Source organism: Protomyctophum bolini, assembly GCF_963924005.1.
Source record: "Protomyctophum bolini genome assembly, chromosome: 23".
NCBI lineage: Eukaryota > Metazoa > Chordata > Actinopteri > Myctophiformes > Myctophidae > Protomyctophum > Protomyctophum bolini.
In genome coordinates this window covers 26,361,234-26,381,233 of record NC_137884.1, presented here as the reverse complement: position 1 = coordinate 26,381,233, position 20,000 = coordinate 26,361,234, and the positions used below count along the sequence as shown (strand labels likewise).

The following is a 20,000-nucleotide window of genomic DNA, read 5'->3' as shown; positions in this document are numbered from 1 at the left end:
AAATAAAAAAAAACGTTCGCTCTGAAAGAATATATATTCAAAGATTTGTGCCGCATTTTTACGATTAAAAAACATTAGCAGACCTACAACGAGTGCCGCGCTATGAGCTTGTATAGATCTTGCTATCTTTTCAATAGCTAAAGCATAACACAATGCTAGCACCAAAAGGGGGTTCCCTGCCCAGAATGGATTAAAAACTAAGAGTGGACAAATATGCTTTTCTTTCACTGCATACTAATATACATACCCTGTTTTGTTAAGCATACATAATTATTCATAATCAGCCCCTCTTACAAATACGTTTTATTTTTTTATCCAACGTCAAATCCTTTTCCTTCTTTTTATTAATCTTGTATAGTGACTTTGAAAGGATTATACATGCTTTCATTTTACCACTCGCCTTGACTACTGTAATGCCCTCTACTGTACGCTGGCATCAGTCAAGCCTGCCTTTCAGCTGGTCCAAAACACATGACTACTGTAATGCCCTCTACTGTACGCTGGCATTAGTCAAGCCTGCCTTTCAGCTGGTCCAAAACACATGAAACGAGAACATAACACCCCCATGCTGGCCTCAGTCCTTCGGCTCCCGGTGTGATATTGTTTGTTCTTTACATCTTAACCCATTCTGACCTGAGATCAGATTCATACGAGGTTCCCACTGGACACACACTGGTCTGATGAACCCATTCTGACCTGAGATCAGATTCATACGAGGTTTCCACATGGACACACACTGGTCTGATGAACCCATTCTGACCTGAGATCAGATTCATACCAGGTTTCCACTGGACACACACTGGTCTGATTAACACATTCTGACCTGAGATCAGATTCTGAAAATGTCAGTCGTTCTTCGATTTTTCAAAAATAGCAGACCTACAAGCTCGTAGCGCGCCACTCGGTGGCGCGCTATGAGCTTGTAGATCTGCTATTTTTCAATAGCTAAAGCATAACATAATGCTAACACCAAAACGGGTTCCCGCCCAGAATGGGTTAAAATGGATCAGTGCCCATTTATAATATCTGAGTCATGCCCACGAAGCTTAACACATATTTATTAAGCTCATTTATTAAGCTCGTAGCGCGCCACCGAGTGGCGCACTAGGAGCTTGTAGGACAGGTCCTGCTATTTTTTCGAAGAACGACTGACATAGAAACATCAGCTTTTTCAGAAAACTGTCAGGATGTAGAAGAACATTTATAGAATCTGATCTCAGGTCAAAATGGGTTAATATGTATTTAAGCTTTGGAGCATCACTCAGTGTGCAGACCGTATTATTTGTTCTATTGTATGACCTGGCTTGATGAGAGTGGATGTTGCTTTATTGTACTTGTCTGTGTCCCTTTATGTCTCGCATCTTCTTACCTCATACAGGATATGAGTGCACACGCGCACGGCGCACGCCCGCACGCACGCACGCACACTTTCCACAATGTTCTCAGATACAAACAGAGAGAGGGAGTGAGAGAGACAGAGAGAGAGACAGAGAGAGGGGGGTGGGGTGGGGGGGGGTGAGAACATTGATAACTTGTTCATCCATCATTCAAGCTCACAGCCGAGCTTCATCTGACAACATTATCTACAGACGAACACAAACACATCTGTCAGCCTGTCTGTCTGTCCACGCGTCTTATCTGTGAGCTGGAGGACAGACAGACAGGCATCCAGGCATGCCTGTCTGTCTGTCTACGCATCTTATCTGTGATCTGGAAGACAGACAGACAGGCATCCAGGCATGCCTGTATGTCTGTCTACGCATCATATCATATCATATCATCATATGAAGCAGGCCTTAATTTACACTGCAGCACCATGGATAGCTCCTACAGTGTTACTTCAGCACCATGGATAGATCCTACAGTGTTACACACTTCAGCACCATGGATAGCTCCTACAGTGTTACTTCAGCACCATGGATAGCTCCTACACAGTGTTACACACTTCAGCACCATGGATAGCTCCTACAGTGTTACTTCAGCACCATGGATAGCTCCTACACAGTGTTACACACTTCAGCACCATGGATAGCTCCTACAGTGTTACACACTTCAGCACCATGGATAGCTCCTACACAGTGTTACACACTTCAGCACCATGGATAGCTCCTACAGTGTTACACACTTCAGCACCATGGATAGCTCCTACACAGTGTTACACACTTCAGCACCATGGATAGCTCCTACACAGTGTTACACACTTCAGCACCATGGATAGCTCCTACACAGTGTTACACACTTCAGCACCATGGATAGCTCCTACAGTGTTACACACTTCAGCACCATGGATAGCTCCTACAGAGTTACTTCAGCACCATGGATAGCTCCTACACAGTGTTACACACTTCGGCACCATGGATAGCTCCTACAGTGTTACACACTTCAGCACCATGGATAGCTCCTACAGTGTTACACACTTCAGCACCATGGATAGCTCCTACACAGTGTTACACACTTCAGCACCATGGATAGCTCCTACACAGTGTTACACACTTCAGCACCATGGATAGCTCCTAGTTGTAGCTGCACTGATATAGGCTACTTTTAGTCAAACTTAGGACAGGCAGGAAATGAGACAGACATAGAGACAGGGAGCTCTAGATAGACACATATCAACACTGATGGACTTCAGATGGATGCGATGTATATTAATATTTAGTCACTCTAAAGCTCTTGTTACCATCATTATTTTCATTATTCAATATTAATTATAAAACCCCACAGACAGACTTGAAAACCTGGTGATCATATTTTGGCGTATGTCGTTTACTGGGTCAAATGATAATTTAAATAATAATATAACAATAATAATAAATGTAATAATAATTAAAAACCTGGATGTCGCCATAAAAGCATGACACACCAAATCGACTGCAAAAATGCAGGAAAGAGGAGCTTCATTAACCCAATTTGGTGTTAGCATTATGTTATGCTTTAGCTATTGAAAAATAGCAGATCTATGAGCTTGTAGGTCTGCTATTTTTGAAAAATCGAAGAACGACTGACACAGAAACATAGCTTTTTCAGAAAACTGTCAGGATGTAAGAAGACATTTTTTAGAATCTGATCTCGGGTCAGAATGGGTTAACTCAAGCGAGGCGTACGGCGGGTACTTCCGTAACCCTCTGCTCAGACCACAGCAGGTCATCGTCACGGCGACAGACAGCGAGGCTCAGCTGAGTGAGGAAGGTCAGATGAGAATGGAGTCAGGTGGCGACGGGCGATTAGGCTACAGGGAACGCCGTGCGGTGGGAACTCAAGAACAGGTTCCATAATGCAGCTGAGACAGTGTGCCTCCAGGCAAGTTCCCAATGTGGGAAGGAGAGGTGACTGGACCCTAGAGTCATCCAGGCGTGAGAGGTGACTGGACCCTAGAGTCATCCAGGCGTGAGAGGAGGGCAGCGTGCGTACGGAGGACGTTGTCACTGATTGAAGAGGGTCTGAAGGAAGAGGAACGATAGAGGGTATATGCGCGTGACATCATCGTATACCTGGAAGTTATGCGGGAACGCCCACTCCCCCTTTCTGAAACCAGCTCCTCGCCACTCGCCCTACACACACATCGCCCTCGATATGCGTGTTCACGCGAGGCAGCGCCATATTAAGTGTCGTCCGAAACCAAAACCAAGCAGCCTTGAGTGGAAGTGGCTTGTAAAGCCCTCAAGAGCGAGTCTGTGCCGATCTAGACTCCATTGCCTTGTGCAGCCCTGCTCTCTGTCCGCATGGAAACCGCGACCTACAAATGGAAGTACCACCAAAAATAAATGATAAATAAACTCCTCCTAAACAATCTTCACCTGATGCAGAATAGACAACGCCTCCAACTGATGTTCACAAGGGCTGTTTATTTACCCCACCGTGGAAAAACTATAAATGAAACCACACAAACAAAACAACTTTTAACACAATGATTTATAAACACCATGGATGTAATATGACATGTCATTTTCGACAGTCACGCTGTATTTCCTTTTTCCATATTAATGAAATCCACATGTCACACAAACATACACGATGCAATGCAATATAACTGTACAAACATGTACAGTTATGGTGTCTGTTTCCTGTTTCTGCACAAGGAGGGCGAGTGTATTTCCAAACAGTTTTTTTATACCCAGCACCCTAATCAAGGGAACTTGATTCAGCTGGAGGGGCAACTTCCTGACGAGGGAACCTCCCGAGAGCACTTCAAGTCAAGGGACTGGTTTCAGAAGGGGCCACTGAGTGGCCTTGACAGCCCATTCATCATAACAGAAAAGTCCTGTCTGAGTCTGATTGCATTAAACAATGTTAAACTCACCAACATTGCAGCTGTACGAAAAGCTTGAATTATATATCCTCTTTCTATCTAGCAAAGTTTTTGTTTCATGAAAATCCACCATAGAGACGTTATGAGCTATACTTTCTGTCAAGAAATGTCCTGCATTTGATTATGTTTTTAAGTGTCATAGTTTGGAAGTGCTTGTTTCCAACAACACAACATTGTGCTGCCTCCTGCATCATGTGACATTTAGAAACAGGTGGTACGGCAGGACGGTTGAGTGATTTCCAACGAGCGCTTCCAAACTCCAACACTCCATGCTGCTCAATGTCAATCTAGATGAGGGGGGGCGTGTCCTGATGGGAAAAATCTAATACAAATAATCTCTATATAGCAAGTATAAGCAACACTGAAACAAGAGGCTGGAAGCTCATCAATAATCAGTAAGCAATAACATCTCCGGGCAGAAAACCTCTCTCAGTCTGCCAAGATCTGGGAGTGTGTATAACAAGTGCAGAGGAAGCGTGTGGAAACTTAGATACTTGCAGTTCTGAAACTGACATATTTCTAAATAAAAAAATAAAATGACATTTGAAAAGCTCCAGGAAAATCCTCCTGAAATGGAGGAGGGGGGGGGGGGGGGAGGGGAGATGGCCTGATAACTCCTGTTCTCCACAACCTGCTCCCCCCTTACCTGATGGAGGGGGGGAGGGGAGATGGCCTGATAACTCCTGTTCTCCACAACCTGCTCCCCCGTACTGTACACCTGATGGAGGCTATACCATTCATCATGGATGGGTACTGCAGGGCCAAAGCTACTGTACCATAGGGTAATAAATTATGAAAAAAATATGAAATATGGAGAGAATCTGCGGAGGGGATACAGCTATATACATTACAAATCACAGAAAGAATACATCGATAGCATACTAGCTGAGAGAGAGAGAGAGAGAGAGAGAGAGACAGACAGACAGACAGACAGACGAGATACATGTGACTGAGTGTCATCTACAGTATGCAGGAAAGCAACTGGGGTCCAGCGCACGCACACACCACACACACACACACACACACACACACACACACACACACACACACACACACACACACACACACACACACACACACACACACACACACACACACACACACACACACACACACACACACACACACACACACACACACACACACACACACAGGCAACTAACATGGAATACACCTCACACTATTTCATTTCACACATTCATAAATGTTCTCTCTTGCACACACACACACACACACACACACACACACACTTCTCATCTTCCTCTCACCACCTGATGGTTGCTATGCAACAGCACACATCCACAGATTGTTTACGGAGCCTGGAATAGAGTATGGCTATAAGAGGGGAGAGGAGAGGAGAGGAGAGGAGAGGAGATGTGACAGAATGTCATTCCTCTCCTCCATCATTACGCACAGACGGGGACGAGGGGTATTAGCCAGGCTAGAGGGGTATTAGCCGTAATGCCATCAGAGGGTATTGGATCCCTGTGGGTTCCAGTATTGTAAAAAAAAAAGCTAAACGCGAGAGATTCATATCCCTCTAACACCCGCATTAATTTCTACTTGCAAAAAATTGATTTCAACCTTACTACTACTTTGCACTACTAGGACTAAGACTAAAAAATATGTTAAAAAAAAAAAAAAAAAAAGTTTGATGAAAATTTTATAATAATTATATAATAATTATATAATAATATAATAAATTAATAATTTACATTTGGGGGATATCTTTCACAATAATGAATAAAACATGTTCTAGACATTCTAAGGATCACAAAAAAACATATATTACAATTATTTTACCTACTTTTATTAGGGTAAAGGTCAAAAGTCTTAGGTTAAAAAATTTCCAATTTTTTTTATTTGTGTGAATTTCAGCCTCTGTGGGGGGTGTTTATATGCAAATATCATGACTAATGGCATTGAAATGGCATTGCAATGAACATCACTGATGACGTTTAGGTGAAAAAAGAACAGAAACAAATAATAATAATTTAGTAATGAATTAAAATAAAATTGTTGCTAAAAAGCAACGCTGGGTCTTAGAGGGATATACTTTATCGCTCGGCAACGCGCACAACAAAACCAGCAGACCTACACTATGAGCTCAGGCCTGTACGTCTGCTCTGGTCCCTGTGGTTCTGACTCAGTCCATCTCTGCTCTGGTCCCTGTGGTTCTGACTCAGTCCATCTCTGCTCTGGTCCCTGTGGTTCTGACTATAAGCCCGTCTCTGCTCTGGTCCCTGTGGTTCTGACTATAAGCCCGTCTCTGCTCTGGTCCCTGTGGTTCTGACTCAGTCCATCTCTGCTCTGGTCCCTGTGGTTCTGACTCAGTCCATCTCTGCTCTGGTCCCTGTGGTTCTGACTATAAGCCCATCTCTGCTCTGGTCCCTGTGGTTCTGACTATAAGCCCATCTCTGCTCTGGTCCCTGTGGTTCTGACTATAAGCCCGTCTCTGCTCTGGTCCCTGTGGTTCTGACTATAAGCCCATCTCTGCTCTGGTCCCTGTGGTTCTGACTCAGCCCATCTCTGCTCTGGTCCCTGTGGTTCTGACTCAGTCCATCTCTGCTCTGGTCCCTGTGGTTCTGACTATAAGCCCATCTCTGCTCTGGTCCCTGTGGTTCTGACTATAAGCCCGTCTCTGCTCTGGTCCCTGTGGTTCTGACTCAGTCCATCTCTGCTCTGGTCCCTGTGGTTCTGACTCAGTCCATCTCTGCTCTGGTCCCTGTGGTTCTGACTCAGCCCATCTCTGCTCTGGTCCCTGTGGTTCTGACTATAAGCCCATCTCTGCTCTGGTCCCTGTGGTTCTGACTATAAGCCCATCTCTGCTCTGGTCCCTATGGTTCTGACTCAGTCCATCTCTGCTCTGGTCCCTGTGGTTCTGACTATAAGCCCGTCTCTGCTCTGGTCCCTGTGGTTCTGACTATAAGCCCGTCTCTGCTCTGGTCCCTGTGGTTCTGACTATAAGCCCGTCTCTGCTCTGGTCCCTGTGGTTCTGACTCAGTCCATCTCTGCTCTGGTCCCTGTGGTTCTGACTATAAACCCATCTCTGCTCTGGTCCCTGTGGTTCTGACTATAAGCCCATCTCTGCTCTGGTCCCTGTGGTTCTGACTATAAGCCCATCTCTGCTCTGGTCCCTGTGGTTCTGACTCAGTCCATCTCTGCTCTGGTCCCTGTGGTTCTGACTCAGTCCATCTCTGCTACGGTCCCTGTGGTTCTGACTATAAGCCTGTCTCTCTCAATCTCTCTTTTTTGTTGTCTACTGTAGGTAGAAAACATATAAGACATACAAGCTCACAAAGCGCCACGATCAATCGCGCTATATGCATTGTAGATCTGGTATTTTCGTCTTTGGTGTGAAAATGTTCACATATATTATAATTAATGACGTGCCCAAAATGTGGGAGGCCAGGTCGACACTCGGTTTGGTTGGGTTTGATAAATATTGAACCAATGAACACCTGTTGGTGTTAGCATTATGTTATATGCTTTAGCTATTGAAAAATAGCAGATCTACAAGCTCATAGCGCGCCACCGAGTGGCGCGCTACGAGCTTGTAGGTCTGCTATTTTTTAAAAATCGAAGAACGACTGACATATAGTAAACATAGCTTTTTCAGAAAACTGTCAGGATGTATAGAAGACATTTTTAGAATCTGATCTCAGGTCAAAATGGGTTAACATGAGCTTGTGATTTAAAATTAATGCTAACTATATTGGATCCATTGGACTATTTTCCTTCTACAGTATATCCTGGGAAGAAACAGTTTTGGACAGTACAAGGGTCCCGTCCCCCCCCCCCGTCCCCCGACATTGACGGTATCTGGTGAGAGCATGAATCATTTCAACAGCTGTGTATTCATGTCACATGTCATCACACGGGAGCCCATTCATTGTCTTGGTTTGTGTTTCAGGGCGAGTGTCTGTCTGGCACAGTGACAGAGGCAGACGTGGTTTTATTTAGCCATCTTATTATCACCTGAAGATGAGAGATATTGTCTGTTCTGTGATCTAGATGAAATTGAAAATGAAGTTCACTTTTTTGTTTTACTGCTCTAAATACGACGACTTAAGGGATATTCTGGTTATTAACCCATTCTGACCTGAGATCAGATTCATACGAGGTTTCCACTAGGACACACACTGGTCTGATTAATCCATTCTGACCTGAGATCAGATTCTAGAAAAATGTCAGTCGTTCTTCGATTTTTCAAAAATAGCAGACCTACAAGCTCGTATCGCGCCACTCGGTGGCGCGCTATGAGCTTGTAGATCTGCTATTTTTCAATAGCTAAAGCATAACATGATGCTAACACCAAAATGGGTGCCCGGTCAGAATGGGTTAAGATAGATCTTCTATATATGTGGGGATTTCCTAGATTTAAATGACTATGTAAAAAATGGAGATATGTTTTGCCAAAGGGACTTTCGTTGTAGCAGATTTTTATCTGTCAAGCTTGGGAAAGAAGACAGAGTACTCTGTATACATCTGAGGTGTAATATAATGAATTATGTAATGTAAACATGCTGTAAAATGCATAAAATATGTAATGTAAAACATGCCGTAATTGCAAATGTGAAACGGTGTCTTATAAACCCATGAGGGTAATTGGGCATAAGGTGTGCATGACACGAAAAAAAATCAATCAATCAATCAAAAAAGAAATCTGTCTGTGCCAGTATATGTTGTCCGATGTTGTTCTCCTTAAAGGGACACTTCACCCTTTTTGCAAAAAAAAAATGTTAATGACGTTTAGAAGCTTTAGAACACTTTCCTGGGGGTCTTTGTGTGTATGTGGTTTTAGATATTTTAGATTGTAGCAGTGAGCCCAGTGTCTCTGATGTCATGGACACTGGGCTCACTTCCTTCCTGGACTACAATTCCCATAATACTTTGGTGCACTGCTCCTCCTTGTGGATAAGGCAGGTCTGTCTTACTGAGACAACATGTAGTCCAGTCCATATCTAAAACCACATATTACACACATAAAGACCCCCAGGAAAGTGTTCTAAATCTAAAGCTCCTAAATGTCATTACCATATATCTCTTTAGCAAAAAGGGTGAAGTGTCCCTTTAAAAAGGAAAGAGGGATGTCATATTATCTGGTTGCCTCCGGTATAAGATATAATTAAAGCTACGATCAGGGCTTATTTCAATGAATGAAGTATGACTTTAACCAATGTGTATATACAGTAGCAGAGTATCTATTATTACATTTATGAGAATTCCACGCCCACGCCTACAGTTTTGTGCCCATGGAGCGCGTGCCTGTTAATTTCTGAACGGGAACCCCCTTTAGGTGTTTTAAACTAAGCATTATGTTATACTTTAGCTATTGAAAAATAGCAGATCTACAAGCTCGTAGCGCGCCACTCGGTGGTGCGCTACGAGCTTGTAAGTCTGCTATTTTTTTGAAAAATCGTAAAATTGTGGCACATATCTTTGAATACATATTCTTTCAGAAGACTGCCCTGAGCGGCATATCAAATAGTTACGCTCAGCGCTCAGGACGGAGATTAATCACAGGACGGAACATTAACCCATTCTGACCTGAGATCAGATTCTAAAAATGTCTTCTACATCCTGACAGTTTTCCATTCTGACCTGAGATCAGATTCTAAAAATGTCTTCTACGTCAGTCGCTCTTCGATTTTTCAAAAATGGCAGACCTACAAGCTCGTAGCGCGCCACTCGGTGGCTTGTAGATCTGCTATTTTTAAATAGCTAAAGCACGACATGATGCATTTAACACCAAAATGGGTTCCCGCCCAAAATGGGTTAATGATATCATAACCGAGCGCGCCGCTCCACAGGCTGTGGTGGAGCGCCTGTCGGGCGACATCCGATGAAAAGGAATAAGTACCGCATTTTTAAAAGCCACCTAAACTGTGAGTGGAAGTGGATCATGTTTCTTTCATTGTCTTGTCAGCATGTCACAACTAACTATGTGCGTATAAATCTCCAAATCCACACTCCACTTTTCTCTCCGTATAATTTAAAAAGGATAAGACACTTTAAGACTTTACCATATTGCTCTGCAGGCGACTTGGCAAGTCCTGCACAGAAAATAATAGCAGAGTCAGACAGACCTATAGAAGTGTAGGGTAGGTACCCTCACAAAAACATGCTGTAATCCTGGTCACTAAACTGCCTCCCCCTACTGGCCAGCCGGGGCGCCTGATGGAGGGGAAAGGAACTGGTTGGAATAACGTGTTCCATTCCACGCGCTACGACGTCCAACCAGGGAAACTCCCCCCTGTCAGGTGGAAAGGCGCAACTTGGACACTCAAGCATGAAGGAAGCATGAGTTAAGTCCGTTGCTCTCCCCAGGTTGGCGGAGGGTGTGTAGAGCCCAGGATCACATTAGATGATTGACACAGGGGTGAAAAATGGGTTACAAAATCGTGGGATAAAAAAAGAATATATAAAAAAAAAGACAGGCCTATAGAAGTGTCCACAACCACTTGTAGAGAGCTTGTAGAGTGGGCTATATTTTTCGAGGTGTATAAAAAATGTCACGCTATAATGTACGTATAGGCTAATAAAAGTTCACACGCGCGCATTGTCGACATGCATGCAGGCACAGTGACAAATGCAGTCAAGGGTGCACCCTTTATTACAGGAGAGAGCAACCCACTTCTCACCATTCTCACCTCTCTCTCTCTCTCTGCACCCCCTCTCTCTCCCCTCCATGACCATGCTATATTTAATATATCCACAGACTTTACAGTTTATCTGTAGCGGTGCCGCAATTAACCCATTCTGACCGGGCACCCATTTTGGTGTTAGCATCATGTTATGCTTTACCTATTGAAAAATAGCAGATCTACAAGCTCATATCGCGCCACCGAGTGGCGCGATACGAGCTTGTAGGTCTGCTATTTTTGAAAAATTCGAAGAACGACTGACATTTTTAGAATCTGATCTCAGGTCAGAATGGGTTAATCAGACCAGTTGTGTGTCCAGTGGAAACCTCGTATGAATCTGATCTCAGGTCAGAATGGGTTATTATTGGATGCAGCAGAGCAGAGCCTTTTGCTCGCTGCAGTTGATGCAACATTATGATACGTTTTAAAGTTGTTTACAGTGATATATAAACATGAACAATCGGATAGATTTCCCATGCAGGCACAATTAAGCTGCATTTCTCACCTAATTATAGTGAAAATTATATGCGCTAATAAGCGGTGACATCATCGTTTCTCAAAAGCTCCGTTTCGCATGACTACACAGATCCGGATATTTTTTTTAAATCTTCACTTATTTATCCGTTTCCAAAAACCTCCGTTCGAGTGTCCCGAAAACGCCGTTTGGCGTGTGGCTGAAAGGCCCAAACGCACAGAATAATGTGCGTTTAGCAAAAAGATCCACATACGTGTGGCCTGGGCCTCATGCAGTCTCTTTGCTCACCAATGTGTTCAGCCTAATTCGACTGTAGCTGTCAATCTAACAGCGGACTTGACTCCTCCACGCTGTATACTAATGTGTGTGTCGCCCTTATGTTTAGTGCAGATCCGTATATGGACATTAAAGGGACACTTCACCCTTTTTGCAAAAAGATATATGTTAATGACGTTTAGAAGCTTTAGAACACTTTCCTGGGGGTCTTTATGTGTGTAATATGTGGTTTTAGATATTTTAGATTGTAGCAGTGAGCCTGTTGTCTCTGATGTCATGGACACTGGGCTCACTTCCTTCCTGGACTACATGTTGTCTCAGTAAGACAGCTCTCCCCCCTATCCACAAGGAGGAGCGCAGTGCACCAAAGAATTATGGGAATTGTAGTCCAGGAAGGTAAAGAGACCAGTGTCCATGACATCAGAGACAACAGGCTCACTGCTACAATCTAAAATATCTAAAACCACATATTACACACATAAATACCCCCAGGAAAGTGATCTAAAGCTTCTAAACGTCATTAACATATATTATTTTGCAAAAAGGGTGAAGTGTCCCTTTAAGTATAACATCTCTGTTAACACATAGACTGCTACAGGTTCTAGCGGACCCTGGCTTACTGGTGCTGAAGGCTTAACATGGGCTTTTTGAGCTTTTTGGGGGGCCCACAGCGAGGGGCCTCTTATAGCGAGAATCACAATCGCATAAATAAAAAGAAAGCCCAACTTGTCCACTTCAATTTAAAAAAAAAATTATGATTCTACCATCTTCCATTCTGGAGATATTGACCTTTTTCTAACACCTGCTTTTGCCTGCACGCTGCTTGTGAAAAAAAACAACAGAGATATGGAGGCCTGAAGTTGACAGACATTTCAGTTCAGTTTTTTTAGTTCAAAAGACCGATATAAAATTGAGCACAAATAATATCCTATACAAACCATATACCGAATGAAAGCCCTGAATGTCTACTTTTAGGAGGAAAACAGTACACATTGTACACATATACAGTTTGTCACTAATTGGCTATTGAATGCAGCTTGCGCCCACCAGAGAACTTTAGAGAAGGCATGGACCCGAAGAACTATTATTCACAAAATAAGGCCTATAGCGACATGTACATACTATATACCGTATGAAACAGTAGACTCTCTGCTTTCATAAGAAAAATACCACCCAGAAAAATCACACCCCTGTGAAGTGAGCAGTGCAATTGCACTGCTCACTTCACAGGGGTGTGATTTTTATTATTATTACAGTATTAGTATTTTTCTTATGAAAGCAGAGAGTCGACTGTTTCATACGGTATATAGTATGTACATGTCGCTATAGGCCTTATTTTGTGAATAATAGTTATTCAGGCCCATGCCATCTCTAAAGTTCTCTGAAAAAGATAATTTTAGAGAGCATGGACCTAACAACTAAATATTCACAAAATAAGGCCTATAGCGACATGTACATACTATATACCGTATGAAACAGAATACTCTCTGCTTTCATAAGAAAAATACTAATACTGTAATAATAATAGAAATCACACCCCAGTGAAGTGAGCAGTGCAATGTTGCACTGCTCACTTCACAACATTGCACTGCTCACTTCACAGGGGTGTGATTTTTATTATTACGAGTAAGACGCGCGAACGCGGAAGGCGAACGCAGATCGTAAATTGCAATAACAATTAGAATAAATTACAGACATGATCTGCAGGGTGTCATAGTTAGTGCTTGGACCACGCCAGCTCCATATATGGTCACAAAAGACGCCATCACACTCATGTCACCATGACTCAGCCATAACCATATAAGGAGTCCCCAAAGCAGGACCACGCCATCACACTCATGTCACCATGACTCACAAATCACTCAGCTCCATATATGGGCACAAAAGGGCCAGGTCCACATATACAGTAAGCGGGACAGACAGACACACACACACACACACAGACAGACAGACAGACAGACAGACGTGATCTGCTAGGTCTCATAGTAAGTGCTCATTGCATTCGCAATTACAGTATTAGTTTTTTTCTTATGAAAGCAGAGAGTCTTGATGCACATTATCTGATCATAAAACGGACTTGGAAACTTTCTTCAATCGTAGCCCCATATGTGCCCTCTCCCTACGCTCATTGAACTCATTCTGTGATTCGAGCTACAAACAATCGCAGTAACGGGGGGGGGGGGGGGCAACTAGGCTTTGAGGAAATGATCTTGCATAATCAACATTATTGTCGATTGTCGTGTGCCGCTCCAAACATGTCCAGACATACCACTAACCTCATCGATCCAGTCTCGCGTATCTATAAGGTGAGACGCGAGACTGGATCGGATTGTGTCTGGACATGTTTGGGAAAAAAAACAAGAAAAACAACGAGATGGATGCGGCAGCAGCACGTCAACGTATTTGGAAGAAAAAAAACGAGAAAGCACCACCTGTCGTTGCAAGACAAACACCCGTATGTTGCTGATAGACAGATAATAATCGATCCGATTTTGTCCTGCCGTTCATTTTATCACATTAGGTGCAGGGCAGGCTGCTCGACGGTGAGTTTATAATAGCCTGTTGTAACGAGAAAGGGGGATGGATTGGATGGTTGGATTGCGAGCAGCGCAGCAGCGCAGCAGCAGCAGCAGTACGGCTTGCGATCAGCGACCAACGTATCATGGCGGGCCCTCGATAATGATGTGCAATCTGTCCATGACTAACTCCACATGTGTCTGGCAAACGTTACGTTATGAAATCAAATGCCGATCGTTGCAGGTTTATATACGGGCAGAGAGCAAATCGCGTTGTATCTTGTTCCGAGAATGAGAGCGCAAGCCTTGCAGTTGAAAGCAGTGGGGACTCGGGAGTGGGGGGGGAACTGCCAATGCGATCCAAGAGGAAGAGACCCCCCCCCCCACCATTCTCCCTCGGGAGAAACCATGTAGAAACAGGAGGGGAGGGGGAATCGAGTGTATTCACACAAACAAGAGCATTGTCCCATCCATTTTAGATCCCCTGACATCTGCGTTGGTCTATGCCGGACGGCCGTATCCATTACGTCGTACGTCCTCGCATAGACCAACCAATAGGCGGTGCCAGACGCTTCTCAGACCAACACCTCTTTTCAGCAGGGGGGGGTTTTAACTCTTTTTAGAGCCGATCGGTGTTACATTATGAGTTGTCCGGGCGCAAATATAGTTGAACAATAGTAATCAATAAAAAAACGTTTTTTGGCCCATAAAACGTATAAAAACGTTATGCGCTTCTTGCGCTTGGCTATAATAAAACGTTTAAAAACGCTTTCAGCATTCTATGAGTTAAGACAAGACTATAAGGACTGTCTGAGAATGGGGTTGAGGAGGCATGCACCCGGAGGGGCTGCTGGAACAGGCAAGGAGGAGGCCTGTTCCTCACTCTCTGTGTATTGTTTCTCTGCTGAATCTTCTTAATAAAGTCTCAATACTTCACCCTGAAGAACGTCGTCATTCCTTCATCTTTGGAAGATTATTTAATCTGACTACGACACTAAATCAATCCGTCACAATTCTAACCAAAGATTATGGCCCACATGGCGATCCTGTCGCTATAGCGCGCATTAGAAGTAATCATACCTCCCGTTGTTGTCCATCGATCGCCTCAGGGGTGTTCTGGCTAAAGATCTAGCTACATCAGCCACATCCAAGATGGCGCCTGGTGCACCTTGAAAATCGCTGGGCGTGATTTTAATGGTCCTAAATATCCCTGCATGGCGTTCGGGGTGTCAGAACGCTGTGTACTCACATGACGGTGTTGATGCCCGACAGCTGCTGAAACATCTGGAGACCACAGCCCACCAGCAGAGCTCGTCGAGTGGGGGGGTAGGTCAGCATCCTCCAGATCACTGGGCTGTCTGTGGACACACACACACACACACACACACGCACACACAGGCACGCACACACACACACACACGCACGCGCACGCACACACACACACACGCACACGCACACGCACACGCACACGCACACGCACACGCACACGCACACGCACACGCACACGCACACGCACACGCACACACACACACACACACACACGCACACGCACACAAACACACACACACACACACACACACACACACACACATTTCAATCCATCAATACAAGACAAGACAAATGCTGAAACACACAGTTCTTCCGTTGGAACAAATCCTCTTAAACTGCTGCTGACATTCACAGAAAAGTATATAGCTCTGACACTTATTTCAGACATACTCTAGTATGTGATGGGTCTGCCTGTGCTATACTACTATAAATGCGCCACGTCTCTGTGTGCGTGCGTACGTGTGTGTGTGCGTGTGTGTGAGTGTGTGCGCGTGTACGGTTGTAATGCACGTAACACGAGAACCGTTCGCCCCACCGACTTCACATTCGACACACGCGTTCCACACCCCCACAGGGAGTGCAGTGCCAGGTATCGAGTCGGTATCGAGACCCACGGTTCTCCCAGAACCACCCACAAAATGCTCACAAAAGGCTCTGGTCGGTCAGGCTCTGCCAGTTATGGGCCTAATGAGGCCAACTCCTTCCACCTGTGCAATTTTCCAGCCTCTGCCTCAGCCAATGGAGGCTCAACCAATCAGGCTCTGCCAGTGGGCCCGAATTGATTGCCAAGTTGATTGCCAAGTACACTTTTCAGTTTGCAGTCTCCACACACACACACACACACACAGGCACACACACACAGGCACAGATCTCCATGTGGGACACCGGCTGACAGTTAAAACGGGTGCTTATATGACAACGTATATCATTAGGTTCCCAAATGGCATCGTTCCCAAGACAGTAGGCTCACGAGAATAGACCACAGAACAGCCAACCTCAGACAGCGGAGAAGAGGAACAGATTCATTTTATCATCTCATATGAGCCTATTGCCATGGAGCTATAACCTGGTAGCGTGTGATTGGCCGGTGCCCCCCCGAGAGAGACGGAATGATCCGATTTGCTGCCGGGGTAAATCCAGATTCATAGTCTGCTTTTCGGACACACCAGATAGCAGAGAACTAATGGTCTTCCTAATGAAGAGCTAAATTTACTTCTATATACACACACACACACACACACACACACACACACACACACACACACACACACACACACACACACACACACACACACACACACACACACACACACACACACACACACACACACACACACACACACACACACACACACACACACACACACACACACACACACACACACACACGCATGCACACCGCCAGACACGTTGTGTGCGTGCGTGCAAAATGTTGGACAACGGATTTGAATCAGACAGCCATAGATTAGAATTATTAGATACACCATCTTGGCTGTAGTTCAAAATAATGTTGCAATTACTCAACCGCAGTCTCTATTGGAACACAGACAGAAAGAAATAAAGAAAGTGAAAGTGAGATTGTATATCTCACATTCTTCGGAATACATAGAATTGCTTCATCTGCAAACATTTTTACCACTTTGTGCTCAAATTTGACCGCCCGTGTTCAGACAAGGAAGAAAGTAAATTTGATCAAACAATAGAGAAAACTTGTTGAAAGTTGAAATATCAACGATAAGGTTGTCTAGTGCCAACCAGTGAGGCATTAATTATGTCTGTCCAGACTCAGTCTTGTATATATAAATACGCCTCTTGATGTTGTGTATACTCATACCCGACGAAGGTCCAAACGTTGTAACAAATAAAGAATGTTCCTGGGAGCTACAATTCAGTGTTCGGACATCCCTTCATTTTTTCATTGTCCAGACTCATTCTTCATGGTCGCCGGGGGAGACATAACATAAACAATAACAGACTAACTATTATGGACACAACACTGTACAGTACCAGGCGCGTATCCCAGTCAAAGGATTGACTGGGATACAATTGGCTTATGAGAGTGTACATCACAGCAGTCAAACTCAATCAGTATAATTGTAATGCTGATCTACAAGAGGAATTGACATTGGAAAAGTGGAGCTCAGCCTGGATGCTCAATCCCAGACCGGTAACACTCGGTTAAAACTGTTGCAATATAATTGGCTGATGAGGGTCTATATCACTCCAGAGAAACTAAATACATTTAGTGCAGATATTCCAGATATATTGTATCAGATGTGGTAAAGACAACGGTACACTTTTCCATTGTCTGTGGGCATGTCCAAGAGTGAAAGAATTCTGGGAAGAAGTGAGGAGGGAGATTCAGAAGATATTGTCGATAGATATTGAGCTTGACCCAAAACTGTTTCTATTAGGTCTTTGCCCACCTGGCCATAAGATTCAGAGTAGCGAACAAAGATTTCTGGATTTATGTTTACTACAAGCCAAAAGGGCTATAGCCTCATCGTGGAAAAAGATAGGCAAACCCAGTATTGCTCAGTGGTTTAGGGAGTTATCATTGTGTCTTCCTCTGGAAAGAATCACTTATACTTTGAAGAATAAACAGAAGATGTTTGATAAGATATGGGGAAGGTTTATCCAATATATTACGGTTAATGATTTATCTTATTTAATGGTGGAAACTGGAAATTGTCTAATTGTATTCTCTGCAGCTGTTTAATCTTGTTTGTTGTTTGACTCTGTTGTTGTTACCATTCAAGTGCCATTATTTTATTATACTGTACTTATATATACATGTACTGTATGTTATTGTTTTGTTTTTTGTTTGTTTTAAGAAAAATGCAATAAATATATTGTTTAAAAAAAAAAAAAAGAAAAAAGAAGAAAATAAGTATAATTGTAATATTCCAGATGTGTATGCACCAGATGTGGTGAAGATAGAGGCACATTGTTCCACTGTCTATGGTCCTGTCCAAATTTGATGGAGTTTTTGGGGAAGGTCGGGCAGGAAATACAGAAGATTTTGTCTATAAATATTGTACCAGAACCAAAGTTCTTCCTGCCCGGTCTATATCCAGAGGGACACAAGATAAAGCGTAATGAACAAATGTTTATAGATATATGTCTTTTACAAGCTATAAGAGAATGATAGCATTGACCTGGAAGAGACCAGACAAACCAAGTATTACACAGTGGGTTCAGGGAACTGTCTTTATGTTTACCTTTGGAAAAGATTGTATACATAAGAAATGTTTCAGGAGGTGTGGGGATGTTTTATAAGTTATATAGAGAACAATAATTTGTTACATTTAAAGGATGGAGCTGTAGAGGAGTAGTGCTGTTGTTGTTTTATTTATTTTTTTGGTTATTGTTGTATTGCTTTCTTTATACCAGTAATTGTCTTGTAATTGTAGTTCATTGTTGTTTTTTGTATGTTTGTATTGTCAGTTGTGTGTAAAAAACTGAAAATAAATACATTGTTGAAAAAAGTGCATCTAAGGCCGAAAGGTGTGAACGTTTCTACCGACGTGTTAAATGGGGGGATCAATTACAACAAAGGCGGCTTTGCATGCTGTAGTTTGCTACCAAACAGACATTTGCATGCTGTAGTTTGCTACCAAACAGACATTTGCATGCTGTAGTTTGCTACCAAACAGACATTTGCATGCTGTAGTTTGCTACCAAACAGACATTTGCATGCACAAGGGTGTTACGGTTCGCTCTGACGCTCTCCATCACCTCCACATCCTTGTGCTGTGGGTGTTCTGGGCACTTCAGCGCCTCCAGAGCACTCCACAGTCCACAGCACCTCTCTCCCTGTTACTATCTCCCCACCTGGATGTCGTCTGCAATCACCTGATGAGCCTTATACAAAAGCCAGGCCTGTCTGCAGCTCAGCGCCAGTTCTTCCCCCAGTCTACGGTTGGTAAAGTTAGACAGCCAGACATTTAGGCCCTCAGTATTTATAGACTTAAGACAGTTAAATGTCACGCTGTTATACTGTGCTTATTCTCTGCTCTGTGGACCTGCCTTTGACTCACCTCCTCTACAGTGTTTGTGATTTTTTTTCGCCCCCTCTCTTCGAAGTTTAGACTGGGCCAGCTCTAAACTGACCGGGCCACGTACGGCCCGCTTGGCCCAACGGACCCTATACGCTACGCCGGTGCACAGTACAACAGTACATCAATATCCTAGAGATTACGGTTACATTCCCTCAGGTCTAGGGGTTATAAAAGGATGCAACAAGGCTGGGGATGTGAGTTGTCGTTTATTCACTATACTTCAAAAAGGTTATATATCAATATACGGTATAAAATATATAAATATGGGAGTATATAAATATATCTATAGTCTTCTCTAGACAACCATGACGTACTACCGGTGATAGTTTAGTGCAGGGGTTTTCAACTGAGTATGAACCAGGGACCACCACCCTGACTGAGAATCAA

General features: G+C 43.6%; 1 protein-coding gene across 1 annotated transcript in view; it reads right to left on the bottom strand.

Annotated features, from left to right (window-relative positions):
• The window catches only part of LOC308310880 (proton myo-inositol cotransporter-like), a gene marked incomplete at both ends in the record, with an annotated part of 68,687 nt that overhangs the window by 22,978 nt on the left and 25,709 nt on the right, over nt 1-20,000 (bottom strand). Inside the window, one exon of the mRNA XM_080757337.1 lies at nt 15,473-15,581. Within this exon, the coding sequence (XP_080613463.1) occupies nt 15,473-15,581 (109 nt within the window). The remainder of the gene's footprint in view (nt 1-15,472; nt 15,582-20,000) is intronic.